Source organism: Schistocerca americana, chromosome 6 (assembly GCF_021461395.2).
Source record: "Schistocerca americana isolate TAMUIC-IGC-003095 chromosome 6, iqSchAmer2.1, whole genome shotgun sequence".
NCBI lineage: Eukaryota > Metazoa > Arthropoda > Insecta > Orthoptera > Acrididae > Schistocerca > Schistocerca americana.
The window spans coordinates 269,444,735-269,465,008 of NC_060124.1; the positions used below are offsets into that span (position 1 = coordinate 269,444,735).

The 20,274-nt window shown below is 39.8% G+C and overlaps 1 protein-coding gene across 1 annotated transcript in view; it reads left to right on the forward strand.

Moving 5' to 3' along the window:
• The window catches only part of LOC124620086 (leucine-rich repeat-containing protein 9-like), a 176,427-nt gene that overhangs the window by 127,006 nt on the left and 29,147 nt on the right, over positions 1-20,274 (forward strand). Inside the window, exon 10 of the mRNA XM_047146755.1 lies at positions 18,082-18,274. Coding sequence (XP_047002711.1) covers positions 18,082-18,274 — 193 coding nt within the window. The remainder of the gene's footprint in view (positions 1-18,081; positions 18,275-20,274) is intronic.

Sequence of the window (20,274 nt, forward strand, 5' to 3'; positions counted from 1 at the left end):
CGGCGTCGGGGGCGAGAATGGACAGGCGGTCCCTCAGTTGTGTTAAGCCTGTGACAGACGCCCGTAGTAATGGCCTTGATTTTGTGAATGGGTGTGGCCGAAATACGTGGAGGGACGCAGGAAGGAGCAACGTTATCGTCGGTGCGCGGTAAGTATCAAAGGGAACTAACCTGAAACACGTTATCATTGAACGGTAGTTCAGTGAAAGCTGCAGTGTTGACCGCGGGGCTGCGCTGTGCGACAGCCGGCGGGGTTCCATTGACTATGGTGTTATTGCACGAAGGAATCATTGCGCGCACATGCGCGGTGTTGCCTGTAACAGCTGTCGGCTCTGTGTTTTGATGAAAGGCGGATGTTGAAGTGCAGGGTGGGGGGTTGCTGGGCGGGTTGCCGTCTTTGCTGTCCGGGTCGTGGCAGGTGCTGCTGTGACTGCGTATAAACAGTGGTGCAGTATGCAGGTCCCGTGTACACGGTGTATACGACCCGGGACATCCGGGAGATCCGGGAAAAACCCGGGAATTTTTTAGAATTCCGGGAATTTTTCATTGTTTTAGTTACCAGTTAAATTTTTGTGATTTTGACTAGTAAGAACAAATACTCTAACGAAGGATATTACTGTATCCCGCTTCTGCAGAATAATGCTGCTGCAACAAAACATGAACGAGAGGGGGGGAAAAAAAAAAAAACTTAAGTCGCAATGGAAATGCACCATATACAACAACAAAACACAGTGCTCATACAGGCGTCTGCCAAACAAAGTGTGTCAAAGCCTTTAGGAAGAATATGCAGTGCTTTCTAACAACAAATTGCCTCCGATGAGCGTGACGTGACAGCTGTTTACATTAGATTCATTTGAGCAGTTGCGGGCGGGCTCTTGCACATGCGCAGTTGAGTCGCATATGAGTAGTACCTTCTCCCGCTTCTGGCTACAGACGTGTGGCTGGGCGCCACTATCTAAATTTCTCCGGTTCGGAAACATATTGTAGATCTGGGGCTGATGCACAGAGCACTCTAAGTTGTAGTGGGGCGGTGGATAGTCTCCACGTGACCTGTGCTTACGTTTAGTGATTTTGCTGTTTCCTCTTCGTTTATTGCTCTCACATTAAATGAAAACAAAACGGATTTCTGTGGCTTGGAGCTACCAAATGAATTAAAATACATTTGCATAATTACGGAAGTCTAAAATATGTTGTTAGTTTGAGGTTTTATTTCTACCTTTCTGACAGTCAAGCATTAATCGCCTTGCAGAACAATGAACTTATTTTTGTCGGTTCGCTAAAACGATTCGGCTTTTATTAATCTTTTGCGCAGAGGCAGTCAATTTATTTGAAACGAAGTGTTTAATTTCACACTGTTGGCTAGTTTCAACTTGCATTTCAAGTGCACGTTTTCCATCTTCTAGCTCGTATGGCATTATGCCATAATAAAGAACCAAACATTAGATAATACAGTACTGGTACTCAAGAAAATTTACATCCGAATCTGGACATAACGGTTGTGCACTTTAAGCTGAATTATGCATTTTAGTATGGTTCACGAAATTCCAACGCTCCTTTGATGTCTTGTTTCTTTTATGACATAATGCAAGATCTTTTAACGTTTTACACGTACGAAGATGCGGGCTTCCTGCGTCATCGTAGCTGTGCAGGCGCAGTGATGCCTGTTATCTGGTGCTCTCTGGCAACTGCTTAAACGAACCTATTTCTAACAGGTCACGGGAAAATATTGTGAATGGTGGCTTGAAAAGTGTTACTTTCAAAGTAAATTTCCTTTTATGCAAGATGAACTATGTGCGAGAATGTACGATGAATTTCTTAAATCACAGAGCGTTTGACTCTCATTTAAAAATCAACTCTTTGATGACAACCATCTAGAAGAATTTCGAGCCCAGAAGATCAGACATTTACGTCGTTATTAAAAATTTTACTGGTACATTTGTGTGATGTATCTTAAAGTGTAACACACGCAAAAAGATCAGCATTATATGTGGAAGCTTAGCTTCTCTTGCAGCTTATTAATCTTCGAGACCAATATTATTTATGAAAGCTTTGTTTTTGTTGTAGCAATGCTATGTGTATTAATTTAAACCATTAACTTTTCTTTTTTGTGTGTTCGCGCTACTTAAGAGTGATCTTGCTATTGGTTGACTACATCACGTGTCCTGTGATCAGCTGGTGAGATCACGTGACATGAGCCATGCTGGCTTACAAATGCGCATTGCAATCTCGATTTCATTGCTTCGGAAAGTAACATGCACTGTTTGGTGGAGTTCAAATTTATATCTCCGTAACACGAAACAATGTAGCGTACATGTTACTGCACATCGAAGATCTTTCCAAAACGTGTTTTTATTCCTCCTGGGTTTCGTTTTCTAAAGTGCTGGCAAATTCTACGCCTGTGTAGAAAACCATAAACATTCTAAGGATTGAGAAGTTTTTCAGTGCTGAGGAAAAGTATACTGTCACTTTAAATGGAAAAAGTGTATTTTCACCCAGGAGAAAGTGTATTTTCAACCGGGAAATCCGTGATTTTTTTTTTCCTTGTCCATGTATACACCCTGCATGTAGTTTTGTGCATGTTATTACTTTTAATCTTGATCTCCTCTCTAAACCCGTGCAATTCATCAGTCAGGACATCACAACGTTGAAGTAGCTTTGCATTGTCTTCAGACAGTTGGTCGATTTCAAGGCGTTGCATAACTAAGTTCACTACGGCAGCTTTGACCTCCTCAGATAGAATAGAAACTGTCTCTTTGCGTTGTTGACAGGACGTATTCGAGCTGTGTTCTGTCGGTGTGAATGGGGAAAATCTCGCCGAAAATTTTTGTTTAAAATCCACTGAGCAGAGGGCAGGTGTAATTAAGTCCAAAGAAAAGTTATGCGCAGTTAAGAAGTCCAATCCTAATACTGGCTCGTTGATTTCTACTACCAAAAATGTCCATTCATAATAATGTGTATCATCGAAGTAAATGCAAAGTTACGTTAGACCATAAACCTTTAATGAGGAATTGTTGGCTGCTCTGATTTGTTGAGGCGAATGTGTGATTGTAGAAGTGACCATTGAACGTGGAATGACGCTCACATCGGCACCAGTGTCCACTAAAAACCATTTATGAGAAGCTATATCCTGGATATACAAACGTCCGAGAGAATAATTCGGAAGTACTAGCCTGTGATCTGTTAGGCGACTTGACGTCACAGTGCGGACCGGTGCGCCTATAGCGGCCCGCCATGCATGTTTGGGCGCATTGCACAGGATGAGCGGCAATTCCTGGCTGTATTACCGTAAATGGAGTGATACCAGTGGAGACGATAAACTTGTTGATCCTGTGTTGTTACCGGGTGAAGGACGTCACTTGAAGCTGTGGTATGGGATGGTGAAGGACGGTGTGGAATCTGGTGCTCAGCCAGTGTACTCTATCTGTTGTTTTGGAATGATCGGCCTCTGCCATGTGGGGGAGGCGTAATATTGATGGGGGTACACATAGATAACTTTCTTCTGTTGATTATCTTATATGCGGTGTCAGCCAGCAATAATTTCGCTTGTAGAGGTTCCTGATTGTGTGATAGGAGCTGCAGTTGGATAGCTTGCAGCAGCTTTGCAACCCAGAAAGAAAGTAAAGCTTTATCTGGCATAGTTTTGCTATCGAAGACTGCTCTGATATGTTGCCAAAGTTGTGAAGGAGTCGAGTCTTTGAGATGTACATCTTACAGTATGTATAAAACAGACTCTTGCGTAGTGTTAGCTAGACGTTCGCAGATCTGTTGTTTTGCCAGTGCCTAACGATTTGAGGGGGCCACCGACAGCACTAAGTCCCGTACCCACTCAGCGTGGTCCTTTAGGGCATTAATAAGCGCAATAAATTTAGCACTGTCTGAATCAATGTTTAGGGCGGTGAATATAGTCTCTGCCAAAATAAACCACGTATGTGGATTGTCCATCGTGAACATTGGTAATTTAGGAATTTTCTCACTCTTGTGTTGTGGATGTAACAGATTTGATAGCACAGTGGATGGGAGTGGCAGAGTGTTTATGAAGCTGTCACTCACGGCGGCTGGTTTAAACACGGCTGGCGCAGGAGGCGCGGCAGGCGCAGCCGGGCCTGCGGAAACAATCAGGGTGGGATGACTGTCCAACCAGTAATCGTTGTCACTGAAATTTGTACCCATCTGTTTTTGTAGTGAGTCTTGTAGTGGGTGGGGAGAGAATGTGTCCAAAACCGATTTATCAGCAATATATGGGGAGCTCCAAGTGATCTGTGGGCTCGAAAAGTATGTGAGGTTCATAGTGATGGGGCACTGTTGCACACTACATGTCACAGGAGGTTGTACGTACGACGCACTGTGAGTCACAAATTTAGGCACAGCACTCATGATTGGTTTGTTGTAGATGAACCTAGAAAAAGATTTCGTAGCAGGTGACATCACTGACGATGTTGAAAGAGTCACAACGGCATTGTTGATGATGGAGAAAACTTCTTGGTGTTGTACTTATCTTCCAATTTTATCCCAGTTGTTGGTGGCATTGTGCGTAGGAAACCGTGAAATGGCAGTGTTGGGGCACCATTAGTATCATGTTGTAGTCCGAAAGGAGGAGAAGGTGAGCGATGTGGAGATGTCGAAGTAAACGGCCACATTGTCGAATCGGACGTATGTTGCGCGTCGGAGGTCACCAGTATGGCGTGTGCTATACTTATAACACAGAAAACACCATTTACTTTCACTAGGTAATATTTTTATTGGCACAAGATAAATCAAAGCACAAAGAAATAGTTTTCGACAATCACGGTAACAGTCATGACGAATGTCTCACACTAACTAGTCAACAACCAAAGTAAGTAAAACGAATTACAAAAAATTAAAGATACTAATATTTTCTGGCAGTTCTGCCACAGTACCAACATTTGATGACATACATACAATGTTTATTGTTCTACAGAGGACTAAGTAAATAAATAAATCAACCAAATGCTCAACAATTCTGAGGTAGCACAGGAGGAAAACTTAGGAATTTCTCTGGCAGGTATAAGCTTTATACATCCTTTTCTTTTCTAAGTAATACACTCTGGCAGGTATAAGCTTTATACATCCTTTTCTTTTCTAAGTAATACATATTACGTAGAACACAAGAAATATGGAGAGTAATGTTTCATAACCAAAAAACAGCGAAACAGAAAATTCTGACACTAACAGTATGGGAACTTTATAGAACAACTGACCAATATTACAGCAGTTGCTATAAAAACATTGGACCTCTAGCACTTAATTACATAAAATACTTTTCACAGTAATCTTGTCAGAATAGCAATGGTAGTAAATACGAAGAGAAGACTACAGCAGTTCTAAAATATGTGAATATCTTTACTAATCAAATATAGTTTAAAAAAATACATTCAGTATGTGATTGGCATTAGGAATTTTGAATCATAAGATCGCCACAGTTCTTAAAAAGAGCTTAAAATAGAATGATCTTGCATATTCGTCTCAAAGGCAAGTGGAATAATCAAACAGTTAAGCGCACACACTGACCGCTGTGTCAACGTTACATAGGTTGATATAAAATTACACTGCTTGAACACATCTTTAAATGAAAACAATCAATATGCACATCTCTCATGGTAACTAGGAGCATGGTGATAGAAACATGCTCCATGGCAAGTATTTTATTCCAACCAATGATGAGCTTCATGTTGCTTTGGTGCTCAGCTATAAACTTTGATATGTATCATGGAGCAGTCAGCTCAACCTGGCTTTTTTATGTATCACAGATGGCTGCCTGGCTTGCCATGTGGCAAATTTTACTTGCAATTTTCTTAAATCATTGCTAAAATTGGTTTTGAATGTCTGATATTCATTTTACACACAAAAAATTTAAGCTTTAATTCCACAATCTGACAGACCACCCAGCATCATAGTGATTTTAACAACTGCAAATGCAAGACGTAGTTTTATGGCTACATGAATTTTAGGTATACAGTCACTTATTTCACATTAGCTATATGATGAACTCTATCAAGATTGCAGTATCTTGTGGTACTCCAGATTTTAAGTACTGAAGTGTGTGGTTTTTTTTCTTTCAGTGCCTAGATTCTTGCAATGTGTCTGTTTTGACCCTGAAACAAATGCACTTCTAGCATGGTTCCACACAATTAGGGCCACTTCTTGGCACATTGATGTTGGCAGTTTTAATGTGTGATGTGCATCAAGTGAGAAATCTCTAGACATCTGTGATGCACATGTGCTTTTAAGGTGGAAGCCCACTCCTGTCATTTGTATGTGAAGAAATAGCATCAATTTCATGGGCATTTCTAAACGATCCTACTATTGTACAGCATTCATTCCTACTGGGGCTCTCTCTCACATTCAGAGGGATCTTTTTGTGAGGAAACATTGTATTTATCATCACTAGATTATTAGAAATCAATAAACGAACAGTTGTGTTACAATTCTTTTTGACTATTTGCTTTCTGTACCTACCCATTGTTCCCCCACTTTCCCAAAACTGCTTTCCATTTCCACTATGAAAGTCACTTAGCATAACAATTTATCCTTCAGTGCCATCCACAATGTTCTGGAACTCTTTGTATGATATATTCTTAGTTTCTTGCTTCTTGTCTGCACTAACTCAGTACACCACAATGAAACACTTTACTTCTGGATATTTACCTTTACATTCAACTTTGAATAATGAATATTCAGTTTAACAGGTTTTTCGTGGTGGACATTTTCATAGTTCCTGCATATAAATTGCAGTATTTTAAACCACTTACATTTCTCACTCCTCTAATTGTACACTATCAGTCATAGTCCTAACTGTTCCCTCTGCTTGATATTTTCTACATTATATGAGTGTGTGATAATCTTTCATTGTTCCAAACTTGGTTTCTTTTTTTGTTTGTACCAGTACAAAAGCTGTGAATGCTGCTCAATATGTGATGTAAAAAAAAGGCATTTATATAAATATTGCTGTATGATAGTCTACCTCATTTTGTATCATAAATTAATAAATTTATAAATCCATCAAAGACAAAATCTCATGCAGAACTGATACTATTTCTAATATAATACCAAAAATTTATTGTCAAATATTAACTGTCACACTATCTGAAGTGCGTAATGCATCACATAACATAGGTCAAGAACTTTGCCAATGTGGAACTTCTTCATAATAAATGTGATAGGAGAGGTATTAGTAACTATTGAAATATTCCAGGTATTAGTAACTATTGAAATATTCCTGGTTGGTAACTATTATATTGGCAAGCAAAGTACAGACCAAAACCCACAGCATACACACATGATAACCACATTTTTAAAAACTCTTGTTTTAACTGTAGGAAGGGGAAAAAGAGCCTCTGGCTAAGGGGAAAAGGCAAAAGGTCGCATGTGACATGAATGTGGCTTGTTTTGGCTGGAGGCAGAGAGAGAAATTTGCATAGTACACAGTGACATGGAAGAACATATTGGGGAAGGGAGATATGGCACTGGTAGATGGAAACGGCAGAGATGAGGATATGATGCAGAATATGTGAAGTTAGGTGATGGGCCTGGAATGCATGTTGTGCGCAGCAGCGTCTTCATCACAGTAATCCACTCAGCTCTTGGTTCTGTTGTTGGTAGCCATTCATTTGTATGGACTGCTGGTAGGTGGTGATTGCCACATAAAGTGCTGTGCAGAAGTTACAGTAGAGCTGTTATATGATGTATCTGCTTTCATAGGTGGGCCTTTCTTTAGATAGGATAAAACAAACCTGTGGTGGGAATGGAGTATGATAGCTGGATGGATGTTTCTGACAGGTCTTGCACTTTTGTCTTCCACTGGGATATGACCTTTGTGGCAAGCTGCTGAGAGTAGTTGTAGCGTAAGACAGGACTGCAATGTCTCTCTGTCTTTGGGCAGAAGAGTATAAATTCAATTTCCATAATTTCACAAACACAAAACTCAGATGACTAAATATGAGTGGTTTATTTTTTATTGGTTTCTCTGATCTGTGTTGTAATTCCATAAATCCCCTGCACATTGCTTAGCATACCATTCAGGCTCTAGAAAGTGTAACAGCGGAAACTTTTGAAGATTATATTTGAGCTCCTTTAGTTGTGACTTACCGTTAGTGTTGAATTTCTTACAAGATCAGACCAGTCTAATTTATGATTTAGGAGGCTTTCCAAAAATTAGTGAACTATTGTTGTGCCACAGCAGGAATTAAAATATAATCCATACACCAATATTTTATTGCATTATGTAGTATGAAATATTTTCCATTATTTTTATACTGCTTAATTGTGAAAGACATATTGTAACACTATTAACAGCAACCAGTACTTCAGTATCCTCTCATAATTAAGTCTTCACAGGTTAACTTGATTACAGTGTTTTCAGTAAGAAACAAAGTATAGATTGCAACCTAGACTGTTTACCCATACTGAAAATATATCACCAAGATTGCTGCAGGCTAGCTGTGGATTGGGAGGATTTATTTTCATTACAGGCTCTCAGTGGGTTATTCAAACTTTCTCTCTGGTACACAGTCACCATGATCGGCTTCTTTGGAGGTGTGTGGGTCTTCCAGGAGAGCCTCCTGTCAGTTGATACCAGTTTGCAGTGTAGAAAGTGTGGTACTAGAGGTGGTAGTAACATATAATAACAACAACCAGGTCAGACAGCTCAGATGGTTCCTTACAAATATGTTTTATTGACATACAAAGTACAAAGCATATTGTCACAAACATCAATGAATGCAAACTAAATACAGGTCCAGAGGGGTTAGTTGAACAGCCTCAGCACAGCGATATTGTTTCAGATGACTCCACAGAGTTATGTCCCCACAGAGCCCCCCATGCACCCCTGCCCTCCCCACCCCCACCTGTAGTGCAGAGCCTGTGGGAGAAAGCTGTGCGCACCAGCGGGATGTCAGTGCGGTGGAGGCATTAATCGCTGAAATGTTGGTAGTCGGTGAGGTGCACCAGTGGGCACAGTTTGCTTCCAAAGCATGAAGTGGTTGGAGCTGCCAGAGGCTGAGAAGAGGGTGGATGATGGTGCGATATAGGTGGTATGATGGTTCATGACAGGAGGGGCAGTGGGATATGTAATGTCATTGCCAGCAACGGAGGAGGGGGCAGTGTAACTGGCTTGATGACAAGAGGCTGGTGAGTCGGTGCTAGAGGTGGCATCATCCCTGGCTTCGATGGCAGTAGCAGCATATACAGGAGCCGTGATGATGAGGGCTCCATTGGTCGCAAAGCGAGATGTTAAACCCGCTGTATTGATGAAGCAGGTAGGGGCGTGGCATGTTCAATTGACCTGGAGACTAACTGATACCTGCCTGCCTATTTGCAAAGCTGATGGAGGTGACTAATAGTGAGTCATGTAGGATGACATCCATATTTAGTTGTACTTGGAAGCAAGAGTCTGTTGAATCTACAGATGCCATTGTAGGGAAGGCCACTGGAGAGGTGGCTAAAGTCCATGCAGGCTTCAGTCTGTTTAAGGATAGAGTAGTGGTTTTTCCCCAAAATTGATAATGTCATACATGTTGGTGTCCATCTGGACTATGCAGTATGGGTCCTCTGATAGTTGGGGTGCAAAGTCAGCTTGATAGCATATGTGCACAGCATAATGAGGGAACAGATGTTTAAGTCCTTGTGAACAAGTATTGTAGGCTTTGCATGATTAGTAGGCGATGGCACATGAATGTTGCATATATACTCATGCTCTTTTTCAGGCAGGTTATGGTCTGGTGTAGGTACACCTTGAGTGACAAATTCTGCTGGGAGACAGAACAGCTCACCTATAGGACCTGAGCAAGTAAGGCATGAAAATCTTCTTTATGAGGAGTCCTACTTCTGAGAAGAACGCAGGCAGGGCATTGGTCCATGACTGTGAGTGGCAGATTAACACTGCCTGGAGCGTGCGGCACCATCATTCCACTGTGCCATTTGACAAGGGGTGGTAAGCAGTCATATGGAAACAATGACACCTGGAAAGTTGACACAGTTCTTTGGACAACACAGACCCAAATAGTTGGCCTTGGTCTGTCCTCAGCACTGTAGGACAGCCAGACCTAGCAGTCCAGTTGCAAACAAAGGCCTTGGCAACTGTGTCAGCTGAAATGTCTGGTAATGCGGCGGCCTCAACCCAGTGCTTTGTGCAGTTAATCACAGATAAGATGTACTTTGAATCCTGTGACTTGGGGAGTGGCACTACTAAATCAGTATGAATGCATTGAAAATGCCCTTTGTGCACTGTTGTTGTTGCTGTAGCCTAGTATCTTGTCCGGTGAGTAGTTGTTGCTGGTGGGGGTCTGTGGCTTGTGCGCCAGAGAGAAGATGTGACCAACAAGTGAGACAGTCAGTCATGACTATCTGATTTGATCCATTATAAATGGTTCTGGATGATAAGGAAACTTAAAGTCATTGAAATGAAGCAGACTCTCTCACATCAACAATATCACATAGAAATGGCATAACAAACACAAAAAACTCACTTGAAAATGGGAATCATTTCCCGAAAAGCATTGTGTGAAAAATAAAATTAAAGAAAATCATGATTGGTAGAAGAAGAATTATTTATAAACAAACCTATTTTTGCAACTATAATTTCCCCGCCTCTGATGTGTCTTTTGAGTATGTCAACTTCAAGAGAAGAAACGCAATGGCTGTGTTATGCCAATAATCTCTTGTTGCCATAGTGTGCCAATCACATGGTTGCTGGCATCTGCAATGATCACAAGGTGTGTGTCCTCTGATGGAAGGGTGAGGGTGAGAGCCTACGTGAGGTCAGGTTTAAATTTATTAAAGGCCTTTTGTAATTCAGGCATCCATGGCAGGCATCATTTGCCAGTGGCATTCTTGCCATGAAGTGGCTCAGGCAGAGGCAAGAGTGTTTCAGCAGTGTGTGGGAGATCATGCCTGTGAAAACTGATGACTCTGAGGAAATGTCGTAGCTCTTGATAGGCTGAGGGGACAGGGAGCAGGCGGATTTGTTCCCTTTTCTCGAGCATGAGGCATATCTCTGAAGCATTAACCAAATGTCCAACATAGGTCACACATGATTGTCATAGTTGGCATTTATTGTTATTAACATGACACAGTGTGCTGCTAACTTGGCCAACACAGTATAATCTTACATCATCAGGAGACTGGGAGAAAATTATCATGTCATCTAGGAAAGCATAGCAAATGGCATATTAAATAGGAGGCCATCAATCAAACTCTGCCAGGTGTCAGCTGCGATTTTTAACCCACATGACATAAATATAAATTCAAACAAACTGAATGACATTATTATTGCATTTTTTGGTATATCCTCATCAGCCATAGGTGTCTGTAAATAGGTCCTTTTACAGTCACCAACACTGAATACAGTGGCACAAGCAAGTTCATGTGTGATATCTTTGAAGTTCGGTACAGAGTAGCTGTCTATTATAGGCCAGCCATTGAGGTACTGATAATCATCAAATAATAATCAGGTATTATCCTTTTTGTGGACAAGCTTGATAGGAGAAGTCCAGGCACTATTGGATGGTCATACAAATCCAGCACACAAGAGTTCGTCCGTGGTGGCTTTTGCTGCTTTGAGTTTGTGGGGTTGTAGGTGGCGGGGGCAATGGCAGACCGGTGGGTCACGGGTGGTGCTGATGTGATGAACTGTCCCATTAAGGACAGAAAAAATAGTCTGTGGCTCGATGGGCTGGTGTGAAGTGGGGTGAGGACATAATGATAGTTGTTATTGTAACACCATAATCAACGGACAGCCCAGTCACAGAGGCACTGTCAGTGACCCTGGGTGTGGTTGGGTGAGCACAGTTAGATAGTGGCAGTTAACTGACCTGATTTAAGGCCAATGCAATGTCTTCAGCATTGGGCAGTGGATGTGTATATTGCAGAACGGTGAGTTGCTGTTGAGCTGTATGGAGCTCACTAGATGTCTTGGTGATGCATCACCGGAGAAGGTCATTGGTTGCTTGCATATCTGATTTGGAGTGCTGGAGCTCAGAGTGCACAGCAGATGTCATGCAGAGCTCATCCAGAAGCATTTGACATTTCAAGACAAGACCTAGATGCATCTCTGGCTGTGAAGTAGGAGACAGCGGCGTATCATTGGCAGAAAGGGAGTCGCAGATCTTGCTGTTGATTGGGTGCTGCCTATCATGGTGCAGGAGCAGAGCATGGTTCAAGTCTGGCAGTAAACAGTAGTGCCTGAGGAAGCAGGCTCCTAAGATGGGTTCCAACATTTCAACCATCAAGAATGTCCAGGTCATAGATGTGTGGCTGCCAAGATAAAGAGTGATGGAGGCGGTGCCAACCACCACTATCATGCAATTGCATGGGTGAAGGTGAAAGTGTAGCTGGAGTGAGAGACAGTGAATTGTGCTGACATCAACTCCAGTGTTGACTACAAGGTAAGAATTCTGTTGTACGTCATAAAAGAAGAGAAGAGAACTATCAGGTCGTACATGAGACCTGCGGATGCTACCATAAAGTAGTGAGTTGTGGTGACTTGAAGAGGATGAGTGATCTGGTGCACTAGTCTCAGACGATGAGACCAGTTTGAGTATGAACAAGGCTGTCTCCTGTGTAGCGCAGTAGAGCCGAACCAAGTATGGAACCAGCAGAGGTGGTGCATGCGGCCGACTTGCATTTTTATGACTGGCAGGCACAGGTCAGTGACTAGACAGAGGCACACTGGGGATAGTCTGTTTTGCAGGCATTTGTTTATGTTTGCCACCTGGCAGACCACATGGAGTAGTAGTGGGTGCTGGCTCGGCAATGTTCAGCGAGTCCTGCTAGTCATCAACTGGCCAACATCTGTGAATTAGCAAATGTGCAGTAGAGGTTGGCAGCACAGGTGGGCATTGGCTACAGTCGGCCCGCATTATGTATCGTCAGCATGTAGGTGGGGGTGCTGTCAGCTGTAGCATGGTCATCATTTGTATGCTCTCTGACAGTTTTAATAGCAACAAAGTCCACAGGGCATGATCTAGGAGTAGGCTCATATCAATCTGCAGTTGAAGATTGCACCACAGTGTGCAAAGTGTAGTGTGACAGAGTTGAAGTTGTTGCTCTGGCGAGTGGGATAGGCATTGAAGCAGAATTGCCTTGATAGTTCTGCACTTGTTTGTTTGTGTGTGTACACAAAGCAGAAAGTCAGTAATGAGATCGGCATTATCACTGATGTGGTTGGTTAATACTACAAATTTGTCATTGTCCTCAATGATACCTATGGACTGCATTATGCACTCCCTAAACATGAATAACAGGATAAGCGAGTCTATGTACAATGGAGGGAATTTCAGCTGAGCATGTGTGGAATGGTAAGGACCATGGTTATGTGAGGTTGGCACCATCATGAGGTGAGCAATGCGTGGCATGGTAGATGCAGGAGGAGCGGAGACCTTGTGGAATGGCACCTGGTGAAGTGGTGAAGAAAAACAAGGCATGATAGGCATGGTAGGCACAGAACTGTCAGGATGGAACACATCATGATGAGGTGAAGGTACATGTGATGCATTAGACATGAGCCAAGCTTGAAGGTGGGCATGTCCGGTAGTATGTGACACTTAATGCTGGTCCATGGGAGCTGCCAGATGGTTTAAGCATAACATGAATACTCACAAGTTAATGAATCTGGTAAGGCAGTTGTGCTGAATCCAGATGTTACACACACATGGAGGAGTTGCAGAGTGTGCATGTTGTGCATTGTTGTGTCGGTGTGAAGCAAACATGGGGCATTTGGCAGAGATGTGACATCACTCAGGTGATATGGCCGTGGTCGCAACACGGATGATGTCTGTGGATGCTGCATGATCACATAGTCCATATTGAGTAGTATGCTTTTATGTTCAAGAAGATCACTTAAACCCATGTCTTTTAGACTGGGAGACAGTAAATAGTTTGAGGATCATTTAGCAGGAACGCTTGTTGACCAACTATCATGGCACTGTGGTGGATGTCCGTATAGTTTTGCAAAACACTGGGAATGTTAATGCACATAGGTTCACTGGTACTAAAGGAGTGTCCATGGGAATAAATGTCTGTATTTCCTGTGTGGGAGCTCAGAGAACTATGTGTGGTGATGAATGATGGAGTAGGAAGCCATTGTCGGCCCAGATTCACATTCATTGTCATAGCAGAATTGCTAAGCAAATAATCACCCAGTATTATTGTAGTGCTGTCACTGGTAAGGTCATACTGAGAATCTGACACACATTGTTGGCCAGTTTGATGTAAAGCAGCATGAGTCTGGTGTGGAGATGTGGGAATAATGGAAAAATTGTTGTCGATTCACTGTAAACTAACAAATTGGACACTTTGCCCAGGTTTTGATGAAATTTTACCAAACTGAAGTACAGAAAGTTCATTGAATTCATAGGCACTGATGAAGAGGAGAGATTGACAACCCTTAAAGAAGGAAACAGTTGTGCTGGAGGTAGCTGCGGTATTGTAGGACAGTAGACTGTATGGGAGATTTTACATTTTAAATGCAACACGTTTGAAATTTTGGGGTCACCACTGTAGGAATATGGTACTTGGATAGCAGTTACATATAATAACAACTAACAGGTCGTACGATTCCATACAAATATAATCTGTTGTCCTACAAGGTACAAAACATGTCATCACAAACATCAATTGGAGTGAACTAACTGCAGATCCAGAGAGATTAGCTGAGCTACCTCAGGGTGGCAATGTTCTGGGCAACTCTAGTGTTATTTCCCCACATCAGAAATTTGTGTGGAATATCTCAGAAATTAGGGGTAGCAGACTAATAAGATCTTCTCTCTCTGCTGATGGGGACATGGGCATGATAACTCTAGGAAGTAAAATTTGAAATAAAATGAACAACTGAACTCTAGGAAGTAAAATTTGAGATAAAATGACCAACTGGAGAGTGATGACATGCTTTACATAATTTTTTATTTAACTGTCTTGATCACAAAGTTTTTTGATCAAGATTATAGATTTTGGCTGGCAATAGTAATCTTCAGAATGTAAAATAAAAGTAAAAGTGAAAGCATTACTGTTTACTACATTACGAGGTAAAAAAAGGAAGAAAGAAAGAAATTATAATATTAACACGGCCATTTTAGAAACAGGGTACTCCATAAATGCGAATTTTTCAGGATACATAAAAGACCATTTTTAAAAGAAGAGTTCAACACACATCAAAAGCTGCTTCATTTTTTTTAAAGAGTATAGTTAAGTGAGTAATTTAACATACAGTATAATGTCCAGCTCCAAGTAGACCCAGCCAAAACAGTGATCAAACTGATTGGAGTTACATTTTTTCTAAAATTAACTCAAATACCTATGTGTTATTGTGATAAACGTAATAATAATTTTACTTTCAAAAGCTATGAAACATATTTAAACTAATTAAACAGCAAACTTACACAAATGTATGACATTAGTAATATATTGCCTTTAACATTAACATGAATTTTAGGTATCTAATTTAATTAAAATTTTGCAACAAAAATAATCTTATAATGTTATGACTTGGCAAAGCAAAGGCAAGGGTGAAAACAATAAGTTCAGATTATCAATGATTGTCCAAAATTTCAAGCTAAAATTGCAGATAATCTTCAAGAATATACTTCAAGATCTTCTTCACGTCAGCATGTTCAGCTTCAGTGATTGGCATCTGTCTGTTGTATGCCATTGGTGGTGGTAAACACACATTTTACTTCCCAGTAAACTGCAGGAGAAATATAAGTTCCACTGCTATGATGAAAGGTGATGCAACTACTGCCTCTGGTGCTGCTATGAGTGCGTGAAATGAACTGTCTTAATTTTGATATCTGGAATGCAGTACACTTGTCTCTTGAAATATTTTCACATTCCAGTGAATTTATTACCTTCTTTTATATATTAGGTTACCAGTCCTTGAAGTTAATTACATCTTCAATTCCTACCATAGTAACCATGAACTTCCCAGGGAGTCTTGACTTTAGTATCACATCACATACTTCTTTTGCAAGATAAATTTGATCATGCTTTGCCAAAAGCCTCTTCACAACACAAAAATCAGTTATTGGGGAGAAAAGAAGAGCCTTTAAAAACCTTACTATGGTGTGATTTCTGTTTTGACCGCTACAGCTACCACTGAAGAGGTGCTATTTGTCCACATCCTTTGGAATGCACTTGTCTATCCCAGTGTTTTATCGAGGAAAAAATGACCTTTTCTTAATTTTGCATTATGAATTTCAAAAGCATTAAGGGGTAATTGTCAAAGATAAAACAACTCCTGCACCAGAATATTAGGCACTGAAATATTCTGCATGTAGTGAAATATTATAACAGCTAGATCCTCCATTTCTTTGCACAGATTCATTGAAGCTTGAAGATTATTGTAAAATTGTTTAGCTCTTCTTTTGTTGATTATTGATACCGTGTCAGCAACCTTCTTTGCCTTCTCATTAAGGAATGGGGACCTCAATTGCTATTCCAGAACTTCGCATGTACAGCAGGCATCTACCTGAGGCCTCTTGAAACTGAGCTGAAAATTGTCTTTAAAGTATTTAACATAGTACTGATAACCAAGACCATGTATCTTCTGTTCTGCCTAAAAGACAACCAACTCTTCAACAGTGACCAACCTTATTACTAGAATAAACAGATCACACAGCCCTGCCAAAAGAATCAACAGTATTGCCACGTTAATATTAGAAACACCAGATCCCCAGGAGTTACATTGTTTCTAAAACTAACACAAACTTACCACACAAAAGAAATACACAGATAGATGGAAATTATGTCATCCCTATACAAAACACTGCATCTACCCTTAAAGAAGATCTGGACATAAATAACTCATGTTTGTTTCTAAAATGACCAATTCATATAAACACAACATATGTCTCATTCTACTGCACTGCAGCAAGTCAAACAGTAAAAATAATACAAGTAAAAGTTGCCATGCATGCTTCAATCAGTATTTACAGGATGTCAGTGCAATCCTAGAGGTCACTGATGGATGCATAACACACAGATAATTGTACAAAGTAATTAAAGAGATTCATGGTTTTAAAAATTTTCAGTTATGTGGATTTAAGCATAAAACTTATATATTGAACTGTATAAAAGTGATTACTTTTCTGACAGTTTATATCTGCTCAGAATTTAGCAAATAGTTCAAAAAATAAAATTTGATTACAGGAAGCATGTTAAAACTGACTTCATTGTGATTACTTTAAAATTAATATTTACGGAGGAAGCAGACAGAACAAACTTTGAGGACATGTACATTATTCTGTTTTTCATATTCCAATTTATTTTGTGGTTAGAAAAATAGGTAATAAAAATGAAAGGGGGAAATCAAATCAGATGTGAAGTGATATAAAAAAGTAAATTACAGCAAAATTTCAAAAAATAAATGAAACAGCATAATTTATAGTGGGAAGATAGTAAAGTGTACTGTTCGCTACTAGATGGTGGAGGCTACTCACAGTCCATGTTGGTTTATCTGGGCCACAGTTAAAGTTTTATTATTCAATGTAGCTGACATTCTTGTAGGGAGCAGCACACAGCCCTGTGTGCTGTACATCTATACAGAGCTGTAGATGATAGTGGCTTTTTACTTCCATTGTGGATTCTGAAGATGGCTATTGCATGGGCAAAATCGGTAATCTTGTTCAAAAAAAGATCAAGATGGTTAAATAAAAAATTACTTAAACCCTTGGAAGGATCCAATGTACCATGACCTATTTGCCTTCTTAACTTTCAAATATTTTTAAAGTCCAGATTTCCTTTGCAGAGCTATTTAGATATTTTACTAATTAATGCCACCAGCTTCTCAAACATCCTTTTGTATGTTACCCATGTAACAGTAAACTTGTCCTTCCTTGATATCACTGATAGTTGGATTAAAAGTACAGAGAAAATGGTTGTAAAATATCACAATACTTCCAAGCAGAGAGATGGACATACATTGCTGTATATCAAAATTGATACCTACTTTACTATTATTTCACATTAGACCCTTTTACAACTTTGCAGGCATTTCTTAACTTGCATAACCTACACTTACATGTTGGGAGCCTATATGTTGCTGCTTCTAATATGCATGTTTTCTTTGTGACAGGCAGTATGATATTGTTGGCATACAAGTAATTCGTGTGACTCAAATTGTGAACAACAGCTTCAAAGCAATGATCAGAAGTTATAGCTCTCACAATTTATCAAGAGATGCCATCATGTTAGTCAATCCAACTCCAGTTTCTGCTCTTAGTGACTGGCCATTTCAAATACTGGAGAAGGGATTCATGGTTAACAAAGTAAGTTTTAAATTGTCGTAACACATTGTATTTCTGTTACATTGGAGAATTTCTGGTTCTGCATCATGAAAATTCAAATGAAGGTACTGTTATTTTTATATTTATTGTTAAGATGCCTCTACAAACAATTCAGTATTATGTTAAATGACAGAACATCTAATTGGAATGTCAGAAATTTTATGAAAATCATAGATTGTTACTCATCATAAAGATAACATGTTGAGTTGTAGACAGGCACAACAGAACAACTGTTACAGATTGATCTGAAGAAGGCTTTGCTGAAAGCTCAATGTGTAACAATATTTTTGTTATGCCTGTCTGCAGCTCAGTGTGTTATCAATATTAAGTTGATTACGTAGGAAAGTTCTGGTGGAATGTAAATGCTTTAGGAGGAAAGCAGTCCGCTCACAGTAAAGCAGAAGCTTTGAGTCATTGACAGGCCTGTCAGTGACTCAGCCCTTCTGCTTTTCAGTGAGTTGTCCCCTTCACTCCCAAACTATTATCAATATTCAGTTATTTTCAGTATTCATTAATAGATTCATTACATAATATTTTAAAGTTCAAGTCATTCATAATGAAGTCCTCAGAATATCAAGAAGAAGTATAATTAAGAAAATTTTCTTTAAATTACGTGCACCAAGAGAAACACAATAAATAGAAAAGACAAATAATAATAATAATAATAATAATAATAGTGATAATGATAATAATAATAATAAGTTGGGGACGACGCTTGAATCCTATGCCCACCAACAATGGTAACGACACTGCTAGCCAACTGGAAAATGATTCAAATCCAAATAGAGGTGTTTTGCAGGATATGCTTCCTGCAACCACCCTAGAAGGAAAACAAAGACAGAGGATGAGATGGTCAGATGAAGTTAATCGACACCTCATGTTCTGTTATTACCAAGCAACAAACCTAGGAACCAACACAACTGGATACAAATCACAAGTATACACAACATTTATTACCAAATACCCAGAATTAAAATTTTTAACAGAACAATGACTAGCTGATCAGATCCGTGTAATAATAAAAAAAAATTACAGGATACCCCAGTCAGAATTAGAAAACATCAAACAACAAGTACAACAAATACTGGAACAAAATAATGTGCAATCAGAAGAAGAAGAAAATACAGTACTGGACTCAAACTTCACAGAGCAAACAAACAAAGAACAACACGCATCAATTAAACAGTCAGAGGAAAACGAAATCTTAAGACAGCCACCAGAACAAGCACAAATAGAACACGAAGTGACACACATGTTAGATATAGAAGAAAAATTTCAGCTGACATATATAGAATACAAAGACACAAATACAGACATTAGACCATTCTTGCATAGACCGCCAAATAACCCACAAGTCGAAACAACAATAAAAACTATCAACACAATCATACACAACAAAATAAATGAAAACACAACTATGGAAGAGTTACAACTACTTGTTTATATAGGAGCACTCACTACACTAAATATACACACTAGGCAGAGATCAGAACCAACCAACACACAGAAGAAACCCACAAAACCAGCATGGCAACACAGGCTACAGATCAGAATAGAAAAACTGAGAAAAGACATCGGACAGCTAACACAATTTATAAGAAATGAAATGTCAGAAAAAAAACAAAAAAGGTTAGGTAAAATCTCACAAGAAGTGACAGAGCAATTAGATGAAAAGAAGCAGAAATTACAAGCATTGGCCAAGCGACTTAGAAGATACAAAAAAAGTGAAAATAGAAGGAAACAAAACAAAACATTCAACACAAACCAAAAGAAATTTTACCAGACAATAGATAACACACACATTAAAATAGACAATCCACCAAACATAACAGATATGGAACACTTCTGGAGTAACATACGGTCAAACCTGGTACAACATAACAGGCATGCACGGTGGATACAAGCAGAAACAGATATGTACAAGATGATACCACAAATGCCTGAAGTGATAATTTTGCAACATGAAGTCACCCAAGCAATTA